At 59.1% G+C, this 22,799-nt stretch overlaps 5 protein-coding genes across 5 annotated transcripts; all 5 read right to left on the bottom strand.

Moving 5' to 3' along the window:
* Nucleotides 1–1,414: 1,414 nt before the first annotated feature.
* Nucleotides 1,415–3,838, bottom strand: LMJF_24_1300 (putative DNAJ-domain protein; the record flags this gene model as incomplete). The annotated part of the gene is made up of 1 exon (XM_001683594.1): nucleotides 1,415–3,838. The coding sequence occupies one exon, from the start codon at nucleotides 3,836–3,838 to the stop codon at nucleotides 1,415–1,417; it is 2,424 nt and encodes an 807-aa protein (XP_001683646.1).
* A 1,162-nt stretch (nucleotides 3,839–5,000) lies between these two features.
* LMJF_24_1290 (conserved hypothetical protein) lies at nucleotides 5,001–9,275 on the bottom strand (the record flags this gene model as incomplete). Its single annotated transcript, XM_001683593.1, has 1 exon — nucleotides 5,001–9,275. One exon carries the CDS (start codon nucleotides 9,273–9,275, stop codon nucleotides 5,001–5,003), a length of 4,275 nt encoding a protein of 1,424 aa, XP_001683645.1.
* A 3,730-nt stretch (nucleotides 9,276–13,005) lies between these two features.
* On the bottom strand, nucleotides 13,006–13,566 carry LMJF_24_1280 (amastin-like surface protein-like protein; the record flags this gene model as incomplete). Its single annotated transcript, XM_001683592.1, has 1 exon — nucleotides 13,006–13,566. The coding sequence occupies one exon, from the start codon at nucleotides 13,564–13,566 to the stop codon at nucleotides 13,006–13,008; it is 561 nt and encodes a 186-aa protein (XP_001683644.1).
* A 4,056-nt stretch (nucleotides 13,567–17,622) lies between these two features.
* Nucleotides 17,623–18,147, bottom strand: LMJF_24_1270 (amastin-like surface protein-like protein; the record flags this gene model as incomplete). The annotated part of the gene is made up of 1 exon (XM_001683591.1): nucleotides 17,623–18,147. The coding sequence occupies one exon, from the start codon at nucleotides 18,145–18,147 to the stop codon at nucleotides 17,623–17,625; it is 525 nt and encodes a 174-aa protein (XP_001683643.1).
* A 1,903-nt stretch (nucleotides 18,148–20,050) lies between these two features.
* LMJF_24_1260 (amastin-like surface protein-like protein) lies at nucleotides 20,051–20,569 on the bottom strand (the record flags this gene model as incomplete). The annotated part of the gene is made up of 1 exon (XM_001683590.1): nucleotides 20,051–20,569. One exon carries the CDS (start codon nucleotides 20,567–20,569, stop codon nucleotides 20,051–20,053), a length of 519 nt encoding a protein of 172 aa, XP_001683642.1.
* Between the last annotated feature and the right edge of the window lie 2,230 nt (nucleotides 20,570–22,799).

Raw genomic sequence — 22,799 nt, 5'->3', positions numbered from 1 at the left:
TTGTTTCTTGTGTTAAAAGGTGCTTTCTTTCAGCCGTGTTTCGGGGTGCGGTTTTCCCCGTTAGTTCCGGCCAAGGCAGATATGTAGCAAGTATGGGGTTATCTGGAACTCTTTTTTGCACCCGTCGCCTTGGCTTTTTTTTCGAGGGGGGGCTAATGACTATTTCCATGTCGGGTTGATTCGTTTCAGCAAATGCAATGGTGGGCCTGCTGGCTTGGGGATTTTTGCCTGAAGGGGGTTGGGGTGATTGCCCCAAGTGTATCTTCACCTGCCTTGTGGCGCTGGGTGTTCGCTTGTCTTCTTCTGCGGGGTCTCGTGGTATGCGGCTTCTCTATGAAAAAGCCGCCGCTTGAATCGTAAACGGCGCCTTTTGTCTTCACAAATGGTTTGTTGGGGTTCAGGATGGCGGGTGACTCGCCAGTCTTGGCGTTTGGTTTGCTCTGCGGTATCTGTGAAACGGCGCAGTGTTGGTATGCTCTGCTCTGCGATTTTTTTCTAGACGTGGGGTCGTGGCGCCGCTGGCGGGACCGGGGGTGTTTTTTTTTCTTGGATAGTGGCGCTGGCCCAAAAGGGCTTGGTCGTGGTGCTCTTTCCTTGAAGGAAACACCGTCTTTTTTTTTGGGGGGGGGTGCTCTGGGTTTTTGCTTCTCGTTTTCACAAAGTCACGCGCAAAGCCCGGCGTTTCCACAGGATCGGTCGCTTTTTTTTCTTGTGGGCGCTGTGGGGGCTTCGCTTTGTCCATGGGGTGTGGTGCCGGGGCCGTTTGCCGTTGGTGTTGGTGGGTCGGGGGGGGGGTTGTCGCCGCTGGTGCCGGCTCCGGGCTGGGGGTGGGGTCCCGCAACGGTGGGCGCGCTTGGGCCGCCCATGCAGTGGGTGGGGTTTCGGCGCGGCTCTAGCGTGTCCCCTGCCCGGCTCTCGCGCCGCCTGCTAAGGGGGGGGGCCTCGGTGGGCGGGGTTCCTTGGGTGTTTTATTGAAAGGGGCGCGGGTTGGATTAACGGGTGTGCTGGCCCTGGTGTTTGGTTTTGTTGGGTGTTCTGGCCTTGTGGGTTGCGTTGGGGTGGTTGTGTGCTTCGCGGCTTGGGGGGCTTTGGGCCCCGGTCCCTGGGTTGGCGGGTGCCGCCGCCCTCGCCGTTTTCGAGGGCTGGGTCGTGGCGGTTGGCGCCCGGGCAGGGCCCTAAGGGGGGCGGGGTAGCGGGGAGAGTTGTGCTTTCGGGAAGGCCGCAGGGCCCAAGAGCGGCGTGGGTGGTAGGCAGCGGTGGGCGCGCGCGCAGGCGGTTATTTTGCCTGTTGCGTCCGGTGCGCTTGCTTTGGTGTTGCTGTTAAGATTTTGTTTTTCTGTGGACGACTCTCTCAGAGGCTCGGGTTCGTTCGCATTACCTGCTGCTGTCGCGCTCCGTGGGCGCCGGGTCCCGCTTACACATCGAGTCGCTGCGGGGTCTTGGCGTCATCGAGCAGAGAAAGCAGAATTGCCGGATCGACGTACCACGGAATGAAGAGACGACCACCGTCTCGGACGTCGCACCGCGAGGGTGAGACGATGATGGCGAGGCCAATGTCGTCCGGCGTGGTGGTGCCCTTGTGTGGTGCACCGTCCTTGCGCTCCAGCACAGCGCGCACCGCGGTGGACTGCGCGAACGCCTTAACGAACGAGAGATAATTAGCTAGCGGCAAGACGGGGTCGCGGCTGACGTAGCCGACGCCAGCCTTGGCCAGGATTTCTTCTGTTTCGCGGTTGAGCGACGACTGCACCACCACCTCTTCCAGCCACTCGGTGAAGTGCGCTGGGTCGTCGAGTTGCGTTGCCGTGATGACGACGTTGTCGCAGCCGTCAGGGCCGCCGCTGACCCACCCCGCCAGCACGTTGCCGTCCGCATCGAGAGAGCTCGGCCGGTGCGCCGGCGCGTCTGGGTCGTAAGGAAAGCACTCGTAGAACACGTTGAGTGGGTTCATTGCGGGCGCGTGCTTGGCAACGTACTCGCGGTGCACGTAGAGGTGCTTCCACAGCTTGTGCTCGCGGCGGGTGTCCATGTTGCAGATGCGTGGAAAGCAGTTAACAGGGCCACGGTAGCGGAAGGGTGACGTGTCGGCGTCGTCGTCGGAGGCTATGCGAGTGAACTCCTCTTTCACAATGCTCTCGCGCAGTGGCAGCAGCTCAAAGAGCGCGCGCTTCGACTGATTCGTGGACTGCACAACACTCTTCAGCGCGCCGCGCAGACGTAGTAGGAAGGCGTGTAGATCTCTCGTCAGCGTCACGGACACGGAGAAGAACAGCGTCTCAGCAGTGGAGCACGTCAAGTGACGCCCCACGAAAAAGGGTGGTGCGTCTTTGCCGCCCCCTTTCTCCTTCCCAGCGCTGTCTGTTTGAGATGCGTCCACCAACGGCATCGGCGCCGGTGTGACGTCTGCCAGTTCGGCCTCATCCTTCACCAGCTCGTCCGTCGCGACTGCTTTCCAGGTGAGGACAATGTTGCCACGAATGGTTGGACACGCCAGTTCCGCTAGCTGCCGGCACTGCGCGACTAGTGCCGGCGTCTCTAGAGACTGCGCCGCTATATCGTCCTGCACGCTGGCTGGTATGTCGCAACTGTCCTGCAGGTGCATCGCCTCCACCACCGCCTCGGTAACGGCGCCGCTGTCAACGGCGGCGTCGAAGTGACAACACAAATCGCCGGCAAGCTTCTGGAGTGTGCGCAACACCATCGCCGCGGCGGCGCTGCTTTCGCTCAGGTGCGGCTCCACGGAGAGGTGCGCCTCGGAGCGGCCGCTGCTTTCCTCATCCTGCAGCCCCAGCATAGCCGACATCAGTCGATTCACGTCCACGATCGCCAGCTCCAGCTTTAGTCGGTCAAAGCTGGCCGCTTCCCACTTGCTGAGCTTTGCCGTGATATCAGCAATGCTGTCCGCAGGATAGATGATACACTTCAGCTCGTCTGAGACACGAACATCGGCAGGGCGAGACGCGCCGCAGGTGCTGCTGGTGCCGCCGCTCGCCACCGCATCTTCGCCGAGGCACTGCCGCCGCTCATTTGAAGCCCCTTCAGGCAGATCAAAGATGAGTGCGCCCATCAACACCAGCGGCTTCATCGCCATGTCTTCAATCCGCTGCCCGCGCGGCCGAGATCCGGTGCCGATCCCTTGCGCCACTGCCGAGTACCCGTTGTCTACGTACCTACGACGCTGCTTCACAACACGGCGCACGATGATGGGCAGATTCTGTGCAAATCGCATGACGCACGCCGACATCGACTCCACATAGCGTGTGTGAAAGAAAGCGACAGCCTCGAAGAGGGCCGCGGAGTGGCTGCCGCACAACACCGCGGGAAGTTCAGTGCAGAAAGTGTGCACACGGCGCATCGCGACTGCCTCCCGCTGACAAACGGATGACACGTCCTCCAGCGTCGGCGTGAAGAAAGTACCAGCGGCGTGGCTCTCCGGCTTCCCATACGGTGGGGAGGACGACGAGGACGTGGATGGCGCCTCGGTCGACTGCTGATGTCTGTGGTAGGCGATCATCGCCTGCCGCAGCGACTCCAGCGCTTCCTGAGGGTCGCAAAGATCGACGGCACCACTGTTGGTGCTGCGCCGCCCCGCCGCGGACCGGCCGCCCCGCTGTGCCTCCAGCGCCTTGAGCGCCACACGACAGGCATCTGAGAGGTTGCGAAAGTTTTCGGTTGCGTTTGGATTGTTCGGGTGCAGGTCGGGGTGGCACTGCAGCGTTTGCCGGATGTACGCCTTCTTGATCGATGCCGGCGTAAGGTCCGCTGTGGGGGACAGGGACAGCACGCGCAGCGCCTGGCGAGGTGTCATGACGCGCCATGGGTAGCTTCGTCGCAGCATGGAGGCGCGCAGACACGGGGTGGGTGCAGATTTCTTTGATTTTCTCGGGTTTGGTTCGTGCAAACCGCCTTCTCCTTCCTCCAAGTGAGAACACACACACACACACACACAGATACACGGACACGTCTTACGTGTGTCTGTGTCCGTGTGTGCGTTGGGAGGAGCAGGAGAGAGAGAGAGAGAGCGAAGAGTACTGCAAGAGTTGGTGCGTTGGTGGTGGCGACTGCTCGTAGCACAAGGACCGGGTGCACTCCCAACACAACGCACACACAATCCGCGCGTCCGCTACACCGCCAGGCACGACTGCCCCACCGCTGTTTCTGTATTTCCCCCGTCGCTCTCTAACTCTTCTCCACGTTGCCCTCCGCCTCGCCGAACACACCACTGCGAGGATAACGCGCGCACGCAGCAGTGAGCTGTGTGTGTGGGGTGGTGATGGTGGAGAGGGAGTGAGGAGGCGTTGCGATGGGCGTAGAAGTTGAGTTTTGCGTGTGTGAGCGTACTTCACCATGTCGCCACACCCGCTCCTCCTCCTCGCTCTTCTGCCGTGGCTGTTGTTGCCCCTCTGTCGAGGAAGGCCAGGCAAAAGAGAGACGGGTCGCGGATTGGGTGTGGTGCTGGGTTGGCAGGACTGCCAGCGCATTTGTGTGTGTATGTGTATGTGTGTATGTATGTGTATGTGACAAAACAGGAGGGTCCATCGTGAACAGGAGAAAGGGCGGGAGTAGCACGGGAGTGTGAGGGGTGGTGGGGGCAAGGACTGGAGAAACTCCACATCAACAGCGCGGCCGCTGACACACCGGTGAAGGATGGAGGGGGAGAGAGGAATGAAGGAAGCGTGGAGGCGGGGCGGAGATGGGCTGACTGGCTCACAACTGTCGACCCGGTCCAACCCTAAATAAGCGTCTCCGGCTGTTTTTTCGTTGCACCGTGCATGTAAGCGCACACACATACACATACACACATACCTTATGCACCAAACGGTGTCCACGACGGCATGTGGGAGGGGACTGTGGACAGGGGTGAGAAGAAGAGGTAGGATGGCGGTAAAATCACACGAATACAGCAGCCAACGTAAACGGACACTCGGTAGCAGAGGCGACTCACAGAGAGGCCTTCCGACTCCTCCCTCATGTGACTTCTGAAGTCGAGCCGATTGTTTTTACTCGCCGCTCTCTTGCTCGTCCTCTCCATCCGATGCCTCCTGTGCGTGGTGACGACGACTGGCATCGGACGCGGTCGGGCGTGCAGCAGCTGCGGACGCAGAGGACGACGACGAGACGGTGTCGAAGAAGCGCCGGCTGGAGGTGAAGGCATTTTCCAGCCCCGTGTACTCCTTTAGATACGTGTGCAGGGTGGAGGAAGTGAGGTGGAGGTTGTCGAACTCTGGTGAGCCGCTAGCCGTGGCGATAGAGAGCGCCGCCTGCAGCGCCTCGAGCCTCCCGCGGTACTGGGTTTTCTTGTTCTCGAACCAGTGAAGGTCATCAAACAACTCGTAGGCGCGAAAGAGGACGAGCAAGAACGTCGTCCCTAACGCGAAGCCGTCGTCAGAGAAGACGCCCTCTTCCTTGTGCTTCTTGAGCAGCTTTTCCTTCTCCTGGATGGTGTAGGCCACCTGCAGATTTGCCAGGGCGGGGACGAGGAGGTACAGCAGCTGCAAGTGAGCATACCGCTCCGCTGATGAGCGCCGCAGCCGGCGCCCGATCGCGTCTAGGAGAAGCGGGTAGTACTGGGAGCCGTCAGAGAGCTGCTCGAGCATGCTGTGCACTACCCGGTCAAGGTTGGAAACGGCGTCGACGGTGCTGCGCCGCAGATTCAGTTGGCGCTGCTGCACCGTGTCGCTGTCTCCGTTGTCAGACCCGTTTTGTGTGCCCTCTTCCTCTCCCTCTTCGTCATCCGTGTTGTCGACCGACTTGCGTGGTGGCCGCGAGGTGCGGGACCCGTGCACCATGTAGGCGCTCAACGGCACTCCTGCCGCTGCGGATGCCTCCGTCGCGCTGCCGCTTCTCGCCGCCGCCGCCGCCGTCGTCGGAAGCGGTACGAAGCGCGCTCTCTCTGCCACCGCACGCAGCCCGCCACTGCGCATCATGCGCATGAACCCCAGCGCGTTTCCCATTTCACTAATCAGCTGACGAGCCTTCTCCAAGAACGACACGCCGTCGTGCGCGACGCCGAGGCGGTCCATCTCGCGGATCAGCTGCTCTGCCTGCTCCACAGGGTACTTGCAGGGCTGCTGCTCCTTCTTGCGCTGCCGCATCGCCCGTGCGTCCTTCAGCAGATGCGAGCGGACGTAGTCGTCGTGCAGGAAGTGCGACAGGATGGCCATCTTCTTTAGGAGGTACTTGTACACGTAGTTCACAGCGGTGTTCATGACTCCGGTGCCGTGTGTGCGGATCGAGTTGGCGATGTGGCGCGTGTTGAGGGTATGCAGGTGCTTCGACGGAGTCAAAGAGGGGCGCTGGATGAAGATCTGCTCATTCAGGTTGTACGTGTAGTACGCGACAAACTGCTGGATGTTCTCCGTGATGACAAGCACGTCCAGTCCCTGGTCCAGGATGCAGCTCGGCAGGTGGCTGTCTGCGATGCGCAGGTGGTAGGTGCGAAGGGCGAGACTGCGCATCTCCTCGTACGTTTTCCAGTCGTTCGGCATGAGGGCGTTCAGGTTGTAGAACTGCGCGCTGAGGTAGTGCTCGATCTGCGCCTCCAAGTGCATCCATTCATCGAAGAAGCGAAATGGCTGCAGCAGTGTATAGCGGGTCAGATCGCGCCCGGCAGCCTCGGCAGACGGCCGCAGTACGCGGTACGGCTGGCCTAGCACGGCGTCGTGCGTGCGCAGCCGCAGCTGGTTCTCAATCTCGGTGCACAGGGGCTGCACCAGCTCCTGATGGACACAGTCTCGCACAAACTCTACGTAGTCGCTCAGCAGCGTCTCCGACGGGTTTTTCACATGCCGGGCGGACATGATGAGCAGACGACAGTCGCCCAGGGCAGACACGATCTGCGGCAGGGAGACGGCCGCCAAGGTGTGCTCGTAGCAGTACTTGAGGAAGAGCGGGTACAGGGTTTCGCGATGAAAGAAGAGGAAAGAGGCGCTCGTGATGCACGGCAGCGTCTGCTGGTAGGTGAGGATTGCCTTCAGCTGTGCCAGCGCGATGAAGGCGTCGTCGCGCTCCTGCTCTGTGATCGCAGGTGAGGTCTTGCTTTGCTGCAGCGCTTCGCGATTTAGCGCCACGTCCAGCAGCAGCACCAGGCACGCTAAGGTGTCCGCTGTAAAAGGCTTGTGAAGAAGCTGCAAGGCAGCTTGTAGCGCAAGGAGTTGCTCCTGCGCAACTGCCGTCGGCACTGCTGCGGTGCCTGGTCTGGAGCTGCAGGTGCGGGTGAACAAGTTGTAGAGGTGCTTCTCGAGGACATACACGATCGACTGCACGAGCGCCGCCTGAGCAGTGGCGAGGATGCCCATTTTGCTGTGGTAGGCATCCGCGATGCGCTGCAAGAGCAGCACGCCTTGCAGGATACCGTGCACCATCGACACCGTCAGCGCCGCCTCCGCGTGGTGATGGAGCAACAGGAGCTGCACTACGCCGTCTTGAACGCTGCGCGACAGAGCCACTCCTTGTTGGATAAGCAGCACCATCCTCTGGATGAACGAACGGCACAGGGGTGCGTCGATGGGCAGGGCGGACTGCATCTCGACCGCGGCCCAGCGATCCACCAGCTGTGTCCACTGCGAGATGCTCGAGAGGAACTCCGAGTCGGAGGTCTGGCACGCCTCCACAACGGTTCTGCGGACCAGCGCGCCAGTACCGTCCTTCAGGGCGCCAGCAGCAGCGGAAAGTTCGCCGGGAAAGGCACGCCGCCACCACAGCAGTGGGCACAGCACATAGAGGCCTTGCAGCTGCAGCAGTGGGACGACAGACTGCCAGGCAACGACCCGCTTGCTGACATGCCCTAGGGTCGCTGTGACGAGCTTGCTTACCGTTGTCGACGCCACTGGGGTGGGGCCTGCGGCGGGGCCACCGCGTGCCGGTAGGGGGCTCAGGAACAACCCCTTCAGCAAGTAGCATAGCCCGCAGAGAGCGGCAAGGCTCGACTTGTGCTCCAACGCACGAGGTGACGAGAGGGTGGCCTCAAAGTCATTGCACCGCCCTGTCAAGACGGCGATAAACTCTTCGCACAGGGAAATGTGCTCCCGAAAAGGCGGTGGGTGCGGCGTCGCTGCAGTCTGCGCGGCCGTGGCATCGCACTGCGTGCTAGGCACGGAAGCTGTCGATCTCGACTCCCTCTGCTCACATGCGGCCAGTGAGGCTTCAAAGAGCTGGTCGAAGCGCTGCGCGGATACGGAGGCGAGTAGGCTACTATCCAAGATGTCGGCCTGCAGCTTCTGCAGCAGCAGGCGCATCATTTCTCCGTCATCGTCGCCGCCAGTGGCGTCATCTCGCTTGGCATCCAGCTGCTGCTGCGCGAGAAGGCGCTGCATCACCTCTACGCCGTCTCTAATACTGGCATTCTGGTGAAGGACCTCTTCAACAAGGAGGACCGCACCAAGAAGGTCGCTCAGGCTGTCCCAGAAAGATGTCAGTCGCACACGGAGGAGCGGGGTCGGCTCGCCCCTGCTTCCTTTCGAGCGAGCGTCATGGTAGATGCTCGCCAGCTGGAAGAGCGCGTGCGCCACTACGTCCTGCACGCGTTGCTGCCACAGCCAGATGTCCTGCAACAGAGGCAGCAGTGTCCACGTGGAGTGCAGCAGCTTCTCTTCCTCAAGAATGTCCTCCTGCTCTTGTTGCCGCCGCAGCTGTTGGTGTTGCAGCGACGACGGACCGTTGCCACCACCAGCATTCATCTCTGGGTGCCCGCCACGTCGGATATTGCTGCTGCTGCCGTCACTGCCAAGTCCCTTTTCCCTGTCGGTCGACCGGCTCTTGTAGCAGTTCTCGTTGTCATCACCGACCAGCGCCAGCGGAGGCGCGTAGCAGCGCCGCGCCTCGTCGCTGAGAGCCTGCATCTCCGCATTGGAGCTCGCAAGAGAGACGAGAAGGCGGAAGAAAAGCGGATCGGTGCTGGCCATCGTGCTGCCGAGCAAGTCTGCAATCGATGACTGCTGGTACGCTCGCCGCTGCCGCGGCTGATGATGTGCGCCGAACGAAGCGTGGTACGGCGTGTCTGCCAGCTGCACCGTCACGACATCGTGGTGACGACTCCAGTGCGTGGCATCGGTCGGGTGGCGCAGCCGTTGCTGCGCGTCGAAGAGCTGCTGCTCGTGATGATCGACGAAGGCACTGAGCTGTGCCCGCAGCGCATGCGCTTCTTCCCGACGCACCTGATTGCTGTAGAAAGAATCCATTTGCCGCAGCTGAGGGGACCGCACGGCGCGAGTGCCAGATGGCCACTGCTTGATGGGAGCGGAGGAGGAGGAGTGGGAGAGAGGGAGGAGCCTCATCAAGGAGCGAGAGGGGAGGGGGACCCACGTAAGCGAGAGCAGCAACCAGAGAGGGAAAGAGCCGCGTGACAGACGCGGGCGGTTTGTATGCGATGGTACGCACTGCGTTCGGCACACCACAGAGAAATCGATGGCTGGGGCCACCTCTGCAGCACCAGCGCATGTATCTTAGTCTTTGCCGGGCATACCTGTGGCCGGGCTTCACAGCAGTCGTCCGGTTTTTCTTTGGTGTTCTTTCCTTCATCCACTCGATTGCACTGGGCATTGTGCGCACAGGGAGGGAGTGCCGAAAATGATGTGCGTTCCTCCCCATACCGCCCCAACCACGACTCTTTCTTCAGAGTGCGTAGGGCAACACACACACACACACACACACACACGAGCACACAGAACGTCAGAAAAACGACCCCTGCAAGAAAAACGCGCCCGTTACGTCGGACATGTCCTCCCCTCCCCTGATAGCACGGCTGGCCTGGGCCCTGCCACTCCTTGCGCCTCGTGGTGTTGCCGGGTACGGGATTCTCATTCGAGCGCAGCGGCACATCGCCACGTGGCGCAGTACGGGGTCACGACGTCGATGCCTTGCATGACGAGGTGCCAATCCAGCAAACTCCGGCGGCTCTTCCACAAACGCACTTCCCACTATCAGCGCTAGATCCTCTCACTCAACTGCGGACACGGCGAGGGTGGCGCCGTCGCACACGATAAGGTTCGCGCTGCCCGGCTGTCATCAGGCTAGGAGGCTCCACAAACACCAGGGTAGTCACCTTCGAGACACAGTATCCGCGATCGCGCTACCGCTGCACTCGATGGGGTGTCACGAAGGAGAGGTGGCGGCACATGCACCGCGCGTCGATGTGGAAAAAGACTCGTCAGTAGTGGCAGGAGAGGAGCAACAGCGTCCGCGTAGGCCACCGGGCGCGGCATTCGAAGCGTGAGGCAGACTTCCTCGAGCGAGCAAGGGCGCGGCGGAAGAAGGCAGAAGTGAATCGACTGCCACATTCCACTCTCGCTGATGGAGCTATAGTGCATGGAAGGAGTGTCGACGGCGTCGTTCGGCACAGAGGCGACCGAGCGCGCAGATGGGGTTGTCAGGCGGTCCTTGTCTGCTGCCGTCGTACCCGTGGACGCTGTAGTCTTATCTTGGCGTTGAATTTGATGAGCAAAGTCTTCGCTGGTGCAGGGCAGGGAAGAAGAGTAGCTGGTTGGGGGGCATCAGCAGGCGAGCGGGGGGAGTCGTTGTGAAGGTGCCTTTTCCCTTAGAACGCTAAACGAGTGGTGGGACACACGATAGCAATGGTGGACGACACAGGGTCAAACTCCACGACGGCGTTCGCGCGATACGATATCGCCAACCCTTGCATGTCCAGCGGTGCAACCTGCGACGCCATGCTTGCCGTAGAGGGATGATGGGGTGTTGACGATCATCTACTTCAACTGCATCAGCTGCGTCTGCTGAGGCAGGGCCGCTACCATAGGCTGGTTCAGAGGGAAGGTGAAGCTGAACACCGGGGGAACAGCACTACTCCCAGCAGGCGCGATGGGGGCAGCGACGAGAGACGCTGCGGGCGGCGTCGGCAATGCGGCGGGAGAAGCTGCCGTGGGCTTGTGCAACCGAAGCGGGTAGCCAATGCGGCGAATGCGATCAATGACGTAGATAGTGCCGCGTGCGTTAGCATGTGGTGTGCAGCCCAGCGGGCAGTGCTACTCTGGTATTTCGCCGACCAAGGAAAGAAACATGCGGTGCTGGCCTTGTCCACCCCCGGAATCGGGTGGGTTTGTGTGTGTGTGTGGGGGGGGTTGCTACGAGCGTCTCCTGCACTGTGAGCAACGCGACAGTGTAGACAGTGAGAAGTGAAGAGAGAGCGAAGGGCGAGCAGCCGACGAAGTACAAGAGCCCCATACGCAGGCATACATCACACATGCAGCAGCAACGCCAAACAGCAAGAGACACCCGTGAGAAAAAACGAAGGAGTGCGTGCGTGTGAATGTGAACTCTTATTCCACACATGCACAAGGGCACAAGTGAATGCCATGCACCAATGTGGGGAGAGCAGTTCGTGCCCCCTGCACACACGTCCATTTTCTTCTCACCGTTGCGTTACTCTCCTCCTACCACTCTCATGTGAAGCCTGTGAAAGACGGGGGGGGGGGAGGGTGCAGCTTGGCAGTGAGGGAAAGAGAGGGGGGAACCGTACACACACACACACAAATAACGTGTGTGTGTGTGTCAGTGCGCTTCTGCCTGCGGCTGAGTACGTGGAGGTGGAGGGAGGGGGCCAAGAGTGGACATTGTACACGTGCACACTTCGTAGCCTTTTCTTTTCCTTTGTTTGTTTCCGTTAAATGGATGCAGATGAGCTTTTAGAGTGGGGGAGAACAACAGCGAGAACAGGAAAAGAGAAGGAGTAGGGAAGGTAGAGAGACCTCCCAGCACACACACACACACACACACACACCTACACACCATAAAAGAGAAAAGAATGGGGACGCGTAGACAGGTAAAGCACTTCCCTCATTTCCCTCCCTCTCGCTCTTTTTCTTCTCTAGACGGCGTTGGAATGGGGCTACAGCGCGTGATGGGGGAGGATGGAGAACGGGGGTTGGTTGATTGAAGGAAGAGGGAAGGCGGGAGGTGGGGATGGGAGCAAGAGGTAGGGGGCGGGAGAGGAGGAGGAGCGGGAACTATGAGACAACCCCTTCTCTTTCCTCCACGTCATCCATATTCCTCTTGTCGCCGTTTTCTTCCCCCCTCTCTTCTCCATCCGAAAGCACAATGTATGTGCTACTCTACAGTGGGCATCGCGCTACCATACAGAGAGTGTGAGAGTGCGTGTGCGTGCTTGCGTGCGTGTGGCGAGAAAAAGATAGAGAAATGCTTTGGTTCCGAAAAGAGGCAGAACATCCGAGGTAAAACACACACGCACACGCAAGAAAAAAACCAACAGACAGGGGAAGAGGTACACAACAGAGCCACCGAACTTAGTAAGAGGAGGGGGTAAAGAGAAGAAAATACGGAGCACTAGAGGGACAGTTAGACAACAACAAAAAATCAAGAGACAGCGATTCGCGGTGGTGCTGGAACCAGAGAGAAGAGGGGACGGAGAGAAAGAGAGGTGAGCCGTTGTTTTGTTCTTTGGTGGCGCTGTCGGTTGATTGTAGTCTTCTCGCTGCGTGTGCGCGCGTTCCACCTGTTCAAGAAAACAAAGAGCAGCGGCAGGGGCACTAGCTGTGTGCATTCCCGGAGTCTCTGCGTGTGTGTGTGTGTGTGTGTGGCAGCACGCCTCACCAGCGTTCCGTGTCTCCGAATATGCGACTGTGTGCTGCTTTTTCTTTATTCACATGACCACTGTACCATCAGCACCAGTTCGACGCAGAGAGGCCAAGGGAGAAGAGCGGAGGGTGGGGCACAAGGAACACAGCGCAGCACACATACACACTCGATGGTAAAGGCGTTCAAGAGAGAAGGAACTCGGCAACGGTGAGTGACAGGGGGAGAGGAGGAGCGGCGGGCACTGGACATTCCATAGCATCGGAACCGATGCGCCCGAAACCCGTCCCGGTCCCACTGTACATCGACCATCAAGCGAACATACTCGGCTAACAAAGTCTCCTCTGTCGAACCAACCACCGCATCCCGCTACGCGCCTTTACAACAGGCAGCGACCTTGCATCTCAGCTGCGGTAACAGATGGACGAAGCCGATGCGGTGCCGACGCGCCCAGATATACTAGTGCTTGGCATCAGCGGCGTTCTCTTCCTCCTTCGGCGGGCGCGTCCAGTTAGTGCAGGCGAGTATGACCACGGCAATGATCTCCAGGCCCCAGGACGCGACCATCAGCGCGAAGCCGGCGGTGTAGGGGTACTTGCTGCCAAAGCGGTCGCCGCACATGGTCAAGTTGTAGACGCTGGCGACGCAGGCCCAGGAGATCATGGTGCACGGGATGCAGACGGCGGCGAGCACGAAGGGGACGATGACGGGGATCTGAATCTGTGTGTTGAGCACGATGGCGGATATGAGGCCGGCAAAGCCGCACGCGGATGCCATGACGCCGAAGGCAGCACCGCAACGCATTGTGGAGGTGCGGCGCGCGCAGCCAAAGGCGGCGTCCCCGGTCAGGTCGTACGGCACGTCGCCGCAGAACTTGCGGTAGCCCCACATGGTGTAGCAGCCGTGCCCCGGTGTCTGGAACTGCGCGGTAGGGGTGGCGACGAGGGCGAAGGCCCAGGCGAGGAAGTGGATGATCGTGAAGCACATCGCGCCGGTGTAGTAGGCGAGGCAAGCGGGCATCTTTGTGTGTGTGCGGTGGCCGTAGGTGTCGAGTCTGGAAATGGGGAGCTGGGGTGTCCGCAAGGCGAATCCACTTGTCGGGGGAGGTCGGTACAGATGAACAGGAGGGTAGCAGGAGAGAAAAAGAGGGCGGTAGAGGTGAAAAGCTGCGGTAGTGGTTAAGGTGTAAGTTAGCGGCGTGCTGTTGGAGTATCAAGGAGGGAGAGAGGCAGACGGCGCAGGGAGTGTTGATTGCATGACAGGGCGCGGGGTTTGTTGTGAAGCAGGCAAAGGCGAAGGTGACGGTGCGGGTTGGGGAGGTGGATAGACGAGTGTGGAGAAGGGCGCGTTGCGCTATAAGTGAGCTGCAGAGGTCGTGGCGATACGCGGAGAAGCATCAGCTGATCTGCAGAGGATGAGTCAGGCCTTCTCGGCCGTTCATTCGCTCAGCTCCACATATTCATTGCGGCACCGCGGGAGCAACGTAAGAGTCGAGGTGGCGAGAGGGGTGCGGCGTTACAGGCACACATTGAATCTTTGGCGTGGGACTCGGAGTGGTGAGCGGGTGGACTGGTGCCTGCGCAAGCAAGAGGTGTGTGGCCGAGGCTCGTCGTCTCACTCCTACCGGCAGTAGGCCGGCCAACGGACGGATATGTATCTGCGTCTGCGTGCAGGCTGGTAGGTGCGTTACCTGATAGCTGAATGCGACTTGATTGGTGCGTTTCTTTTTTTCTTTACCCATCACAAACGCGTACAGACACACACTTACACGAGCCGTGGCTGCAACTCCTGCCAGCGGGGGGGGGGACAAGAACCGCACCGAGGCACGCAAGCCGAACCGCCGCCCCGCCTTCGTTTCCACACGTGCTCCCTTTACGAACACCTCGCGATTCTACACTCACTAGGCATCGATGCACCACCGGATGCCCCCTTCCCTTCCGCTGCGCTGACTTTCCCGCCATTGTGGCTTCTCTGCCTCCCGTACGGTTCCTTTCTTTTCGCGCAAGAGTATGTGTCTTGTGTGAAAGGGATGGAAGGTGGGGGCTCATGACACGCTTGCATTGTGTGCTTCTCTCCCTGCAAGTCGCTCTCCCTTCGCCATTGCCCTCGCCATGCTTCAACGAAAAAGAACAAGCATACCCCCACCCCCGCCCATCTGGAGGGAAACAGAAAGCCAACCATGTCTGTCTATCTGTCTTCTCCGTTTCCGTCTTCATCTCGCTCGAGGGTTCTCCTCCATCCCGCCACGGTCTCTCGCCTCTCATCTGCCCCACATACCCGACGTCAACAGCGGGAGAGACGACGAAACGAGAAGAAACATGCCATGACTCCACACACTCGCCCACCCACACACATGCACCCATACAGAAGGAGACGAGCACCTTCGCATAATACCGCGCACATCATACGAAATCATATCGTTTATCGACAGCTGCTTTCCTATGCCTCTCACGGCGGGAACACACCCCTCCCAGTGCGTGGTATCGCAAGGGCCAGTGCACCCACTCTGTGTGGGGAGGCCGAGCAGCCCCCCTCCACTATCCCCGCCAAAGGCCAACCCGCCTCTCGTGGTGACAGCGTCATGCACCGACGACGTAGGGGGGGAGGTCGGGGTGAATCGCCGCCACTGCTGTCGGCGGTCAGGTGCTGGGCGGCGCCGCGCTGGGGGGACCTGCAACAGTGAGCACGCTTGTGCCATCCATGTGGTGGGCAGAGCACCGGCGTGACTCTGGCGTGTCCCCTGCCCGGCCCTCGCGCTGCCTGCTGGTGGGGACGGGCATGGTGGGGGTGGGGCGGCTGTGGGGCAGGGGCGGGTAGATTGTGGGGCGGGGTCCTTGCCGTGATGAGTGCCTGCTACTGCTTTTCGCGAGGCGATGGGCCCTGTAGCAGGGCCGTGTCGGGTGAATGTCGGGTCATGTTCTGTGGCAGAGGGGACGCGCTGAATCAAGCGAAAACAATGTATGCCTATGCGTGTATGTGTGTGGTGTTTATCGCAATCCACGTCGAAGGAGAAGGAGAGGGGGATGATGGAAGGGCGAGAGTGAGTTACGCGGAAGCCATTCGCGACTCAGCATATTCGTCTCCATCGATCGGACTTCTGGGCGGAGCGTGCAATCGCGCCGCTTCCACCGAAGGGCCATCGCGGCCAGGCTCAGCGTGCGTCTTTTCATAGAAGCGCATTCATACTTGTAGGCCTGTGTCTTGGATGCACGGATGGGGGTGCGAGGCCACGCATCCTTCCAGCTTCCTATCGCAACGGGTGAAGACTTGAAGAGGGTCGGGTGGGCGGGTGGGACTCGCTCTGAAAACAAAGACAGTAGAAATAGCAAGAGAGAGAGGAGGGGCAGCAGGGTTACCGGGGGCACCCTTCTCACCGAAAGCGACAGCAAGAGGTAGAGCTGAAAGGTCGACCGAAAATATTGCTTGCAGTAGGGAATGGTCAAGGAGACAACACTTGACGCCCGAACGTCGTTGCACCGCTGTGTGCCGATAAGGGAGAATGTACCAATATAAATAGAGCGAGCCTACAAGAAAAGGAGGGGAAAAAATAATAATAAACGAAAATTTCCCGCTGGGACGGGGACGAGTGTGTGTTGGGGGGGGGCCCTCGCACGCGGGCCCTCGGAAGGGGAGCAAGCGAGCGAGCGTGGAACGTCCTTATGGACTGCTTCAGGCACGCCTTCGCCATTCTAAACGAGTTCGTTTTTTTTTTTCACTCTGCCTCTTCGGCCAGTCGCCTCACACACACACACACACACACACACACACACACACACACACACACATCGACTATGTATTGCCCCGTTTTTTTTGTTTGTTTCGGATGATCTTCCTACCTGAAGGATGGTAGGAAACAACGACAAAAATGAAAGAAGAGGGAGGAAGGTGACTACGAGAAAGGGGGAAGAAGGGAAGAAGGGACTTGCACGCATAGAGTCGAGCAGAGAGAGAGAAAGAGAGAGAGAGAGAGAGAGAGGAACCGCCTCTGTTGTAGCGGTTTCAGCACACACACACACACACACACACACACACACACATGCGCACAAGCGCATTTGCCTACCACCATCTCTTTGGAAAACAATGCTGTGTGTGTGTGTGTGTGTGTGTGCGAGTTCGCATGCGAAACGTGGACGAACGAGATGGGCGGGTGGCGAGTCAGTGGAGGGGGCGGGGTGGAAGAGAGAAACGAAGGTCCACGCACAGAATACATACTTGCGATTTCCACCGCGTCCCCTCCGCCACAGAGCATGACCCGACATCCGCCCGACACGGCTCTGCCCGCAGGCCCCATCACCCCACGAAAAGCAGCAGCAGGCATGCATCACGGCAAGGACCCCGCCCCACAATCTACCCGCCCCTGCCCCACAGCCGCCCCCACCTGCCGCATCCCACTCGCGGCGGCCCAGGCTCCCCCACCAGCAGGCAGCGCGAGGGCCGGGCAGGGGACACGCCAGAGTCACGCCGGTGCTCTGCCCACCACATGGATGGCACAAGCGTGCTCACTGTTGCAGGTCCCCCCAGCGCGGCGCCGCCCAGCACCTGACCGCCGACAGCAGTGGCGGCGATTCACCCCGACCCCCCCCCCCCTACGTCGTCGGTGCATGACGCTGTCACCACGAGAGGCGGGTTGGCCTTTGGCGGGGATAGTGGAGGGGGGCTGCTCGGCCTCCCCACACAGAGTGGGTGCACTGACCCCTGCGATACCACGCACCAAGCGGTGCGTTCCCTGTCATGCGGGGATTGAAAGAGAAGACCAGATATCCACGCACACAAGCGGAATCACATAGATACTCCAATGTGGAAGTGGGCGACGGCGGGGTGGCGGGAGAAGGGAGAGGGGTGCACGGTCCACTTAGTTGGTAAGTGAAAGAGAGGCAGTGGGGAAAGAAAGTGGCACCACTCCGCCACCCAATGCGCTATTGGATTCGCATCGATTCAGGGTCGCGCGCCCTCTTGCTATGTAGGTGTGGTCCACTCTCCTCAACGGATGGGGAGAGTGGCTCTTGCGCTCCGCGTCCTCGCTTACACACTGCCCACAAATGGTGTGGGTGGCTCACGTGGCGCTCTACTGGGTGATTAGAAAAAGGAAATGAGCACCAACACCAGCACGTTGGCAATCTGAAGGAACCACGCCGTGACCATGAGCCCAAAGCCCGGACCGTATTCGAAGGCAAAGCTACACCACTTTACACCGCACATTTTGATGGTGTACGCGCCGGCCACGCAAGCCCAGCTGACGAGGATGGTGAAGATAGATATGCAGGTGAAGATCAACGGGAAGACGACCGCGCAGGAGATCCGGATGAGCATCAGAATGCCAAAGACGAGTGCCACCAACGTCGTGAAGATGGAAATAATGGCGAAGGCGGCGCCACTACTCATGTTGTTGAGACGCTGGCGACAGTTGCCGAATGCACTCTTGCCCTTTGCCGTGTAATGTACCTTGCGGCAGTCAGACTTCATTCCCCAGAAGGTGTAGCATGCTCTGCTGCGCTTGGAATCGATTTGGGAGATTGGCACGGAGATAACGACGAACAGCAGCACCAAAAACTGGATGACGGTGAAGAGGAGGGCACCTACAAATGGTGGGAGGAGGCCCATCTTTCCAGCGTCTTGTCGTAAGAGGAAGAGAGACGAGGCAACAGGGTGGTGGTAGTGGTGGTGGGGACGGAGCGGGAGGCGAGCCAAGGGTGGAGAGGACGATGAAGTAGCTTCCGTAGCCGCAGTAGTAATAGCCGTTGTAGCAAGCCAGCTGAAAAGGGGGAGAGGAGAGCACAGTATGATATTTGACGGATGGTGGCGCTGCGCGCGTATTGTGGGTGCGAAATGTGTTTGGCGAAGTGGCCAGGGGAAGAGGGGGGAGGGAGAAAGAGGAATGAGAGGTTGAACATGGTAATGGCGTTGACGGAGTGGAGCGCGTACCAGTGGCAGACAAGTACATGTATGTACCAGGGCGTGAGGTGCGGGTGTGTGCGCTCCACCACAGACACACACTTCCAGCTGCTCAGCACATCAACGCCTCTTCGTCCCTTCGCGGCTGTGAGAGAAAGCGACCACATCTATAACAGACCCGCCACCTCGTACACGCTCACACAAACGGCGGGAAGGGCAACCGGCGATATCCCGGCTTGCCTCTTGCATGATTTTTTCTTGCCCTCACACACGTGTGAGATCAGACGGAGATGGAAAGAGGAGAAGGCAGCTGTTGAGTAGGGGGACCCATCCCATGTTGCTAACCCGATGTGGGCGATGCCATCAATGTGCTGGGCTTCGCCAGAGAGGAGGAACTGATTTCTGTATTCCGCTCTTACAGCACTGCTGATTTTCATTTTGATGAATTCTACGAAGGTGCGGCGTCCACCTTTCCTTGTCCATCATGCTGCACCCGATGGCGGACATGATGGGGGGAGGGCTGGCCGGGGTGGAGCTGACCTGAGCTCACAGATAAGATAGTAAAGCCACTTGACATCCCCTTTTAATATTAGAAGGGTGGGGGGAGAGAACTACCACGCACACACCTAAATAGACTCGTACGTTGCGACTGGAAGCCGCCCGAAGGAGCGGCCGCGACACCCCATCCACTCCCCATACGAGGGCAAAAGACATTTTTGACGAGAAGAGATTTTATTGAAGGTGCCCATTCTACCCCAGAAGATGAGCGAGACTCCGCCCGACACGGCCCTGCCCGCAGGCCCCGCCGTGTGGTGCAAAGCAGCGCTAGACACGTCAGTGCAGCAGTGCGCCGCCCGGTCATCTCAGCATGGCCCCTGCCCCACAGCCGCCCCCCACCACCGTGCCCGTCCCCACCTGCCGCATCCCACTCGCGGCGGCCCAGGCTCCCCCACCAGCAGGCAGCGCGAGGGCCGGGCAGGGGACACGCCAGAGTCACGCCGGTGCTCTGCCCACCACATGGATGGCACAAGCGTGCTCACTGTTGCAGGTCCCCCCAGCGCGGCGCCGCCCAGCACCTGACCGCCGACAGCAGTGGCGGCGATTCACCCCGACCTCCCCCCCTACGTCGTCGGCGCGTAACGCTGTCACCACGAGAGGCGGGTTGGCCTTTGGCGGGGATAGTGGAGGGGGGCTGCTCGGCCTCCCCACACAGAGTGGGTGCACTGACCCCTGCGATACCACGCACTGGGAGGGGTGTATGTCTCCCCCCTTTTCCATGATGGAGGCAGTGGTACAGGGAAAGGAACACTATCAGACACAGAGACAGTCATTACATACACACACACACACACACACACACACAACAGAGAGCGACACAAAAGGAAATGATGATGTATGTACACACATCGTTATATAGCGAGGGGAGGAGGCCACCAGAGGCAGAGGGGCGTTGGACAGAAACACTCCCACTATCACAACGACATCAGCAGAGAAGAGAGTATCCCGCTCTACCCAACTTCTATCCGTGTGCGTGTGTGGGTGGCTGAACTAGGAGACGCTAGCTTATCACTCGCTGTTTTGAATATCTTGCTCTTCCCCCCTTTTTTCACTCTCAGCCGAAGAAAAGCATGAAGAGCACGACCACGTTGATAACCTGAAGGCACCATGCCGTCACCATAAGCCCAAAGCCAGGGCCGTAGTGGACGAAGCGGTAGAAGGGGTCGTTGCACATGCGGATGCTGTACACGCTGGCCACGCAAGCCCAGCTGATCAAGATCGTGAAAACAGATAGGCAGGTGAAGAGGAGAGGAGGAAACACTGCGCATGGGATGCGCAGCAGCATTAGGGCGATAAACACAAGCGCCGCAAGCGTTGTGAGGATGGAGATAATGGCGAAGGCGGCGCCACTGCCCATGCTGTCGCGGCGCTGCTTGCAACCAAAAGCAGCCGTTCCTGTCGCGGAAACAGCAGATAAGCTGCACTCCGTCTTGTATCCGATGAAGGTATAACATCCTGAGCCATTCTTAACGTCGAACTGCGAGATGGGCGTGGCGACAATGACAAAGAGAAATACAGCAAGCTGGAGAACCGCGGCGATGGTGACACCGATAAACGTACGAAGGGTACCCATGGCGAGGTGCGGTGACTTGGAAGGGCTCTGGGTGTAGATGGGCGTGGGGTTTATGGGGTGGGGTGGTAAAAGGAGATGGACATCGACAGTGAAAGCAAAATGCCAGTTAAGCCGACTTGAAGAGTGGAAGAGATCGACGAAAGATGGAGAGAGAAAGAGAGAGATAGGGGGTAAGGGATAAGAGATTATAATGTGGTTCACCTCCCCCACACACACAGGTTTACAGAGACGGAGGAAAGGGAATGCCGAGGGGGGAGGCGCTTGAAGGAAGGGGAGAGATTGAGGAGGGAGAGAGACGAGGTAAGGGACAGCTGACAAGAATAAGGAACAGAAAAAGGAAAGGTGGCAGCGTGCTGATGCTTATAGGACTAAGTATAGACGGGCGTATGCACGCACATAGCAGTGATGATGGCGAGAAGGAGTGTAGGGAGGAGGGGATAATGGGTGTGGGCGGACGACGACGATGATCGGCAAAAACAAAACAAACAACGAAATCCAATGAGCGAGGGAGTTCCTGATAGGCACGAGAGGGGAGAGGTGCGAGAGACTGACGCATATGACGAGGGTGGGGAAAAGAGATGGATGGAGGAAGGAGGGTTGATGTGTTCATGTATCGTGAGTGCATGAGGGAGGCCGTAGCTGAGGAGGTCCGAAGGCGGAAGAGACCCCTCCGTTGTCTTCACCCTCACCCACAGCCACTGCACGACACGGTTTCACCTCTCCCTGACGCACATGCAGGGGGGGGGGGCTGCGTGTGTGAGGAGAGAGAGGGAGAGCAGCAGCAGCAGCAGCAACTGTGCCTACTCTGCCGGCCATCCGCCCGCTCAGTTCACAAAGACGCACGAACACACGCACACACGTTTGTGTCTATGTGCCGCACATGTTTCAAGTGTCGCTCTTATCGGTTGTAATCCTTAACTCTGGCTAAGTGCGCAGACGCTCCCCTACACGGACGTACTTCCCCCCTCCCCCCGGCCCACACCCCCCTCCACGCATTCGCGAGTGCGACACTCAGCGAACAGGAGAACACTTCTCCCAGCAGCATACAAAGTGCACATGGCTTCGGTGGATCGAGGGAGGAAGGGAGGGGGTGGAAGAAAAACGGACGGTGATGGTGATCAGCTGGAGGCGGTTGTCGTTGGCGAGCACACGAACAGGAGGAGGAGGGTCTAGAAGGGGCATTCCTTAGATGAAGAGAAATCGTCAGCAACAGAACACATACAAAAACAAAACAATCCGAGAACCACAACAGCAACCACGCTAGGAGAGAGCGAGCGAGAGCGCCAACAAGGAGAATGGAAGTACGTGGGAGAGCCCACACAGCACACACACGTACGCGATCATACACGCGCACACAGAAGATACTTAGAGAGAAAAAAGGCAAGTTGGTAATTTGAAAAGGTTGCGCTGGGCTTAATATTTCTTCACTACGTATGTGTATGTGTGTGCGTCTGTATGTGTGTGTGTGTCAATACAGACAAGAGGCAAGAGCGATGAAGCGACGACTGGAAATTTTTGTTTTGGTGCGCCAAGACAACGTTATGTGATACTGACGCGAGATATGGCATCAAGGAGGGAAAGAGACAGCCGTGAGAGAGGAGGGGAAGGGGGTGGTATTGCGTCCCATGTTCCGCTACTCTCCCTCTCTCTTAGTGCCCTCTCTCATTTTCGTTACTAGAGATAGAGAATAAACTGTACGAGGAGAAGGAGGAGAGGGATGGACAGAGAGAGAGGCAAGCCAAAGGATTAGGCTGATAACGCATTAAGTGCGTGTGTGTGTGTGTGTGGGCTTAGTCGAGCACCCCACAAACAGCAACCCATGCACAAGTGCATCAAGCGATACTTTGTAGCTCTTTCCCTTATTTTCGCATGGCTTTCCGGCTTGCCACCTTTCTCTAGTGCATATCTCCCTCGCTCGCTCGCACTAAGGGGGCCGCCGCTGCCCCCATGACTCGGCACATCGCCGTGCACTACCCAGCCCCTCCAACTCCGTTGTTCGAGCCTTCCCTTTTCGGAGGTCTCTTCTGCCCCCCCCCCCCCCCCCCAGTGTTTCTGCGTGTGCGGGCTTACACACACCCCGGGTGCAGCTCGGGCAGCCCGCGAGAAACAGAAGACAGAAAGGGGGAGCGGCGAGAAGCGCTCCGCAGACAGTGCACATGAGATCAACGGTTGCAGCGAGGGGGACAACAAACCTAAACGAACAAAAGAAAACGTAAAAAGGGAAAGTAAA

The sequence above is a fragment of the Leishmania major genome, chromosome 24 (genome assembly GCF_000002725.2).
Source record: "Leishmania major strain Friedlin complete genome, chromosome 24".
In the NCBI taxonomy this organism is placed as follows: domain Eukaryota; phylum Euglenozoa; class Kinetoplastea; order Trypanosomatida; family Trypanosomatidae; genus Leishmania; species Leishmania major.
The sequence above is the reverse complement of the archived record's forward strand: the minus strand, read 5'-3'. Positions and strand labels throughout refer to the sequence as shown.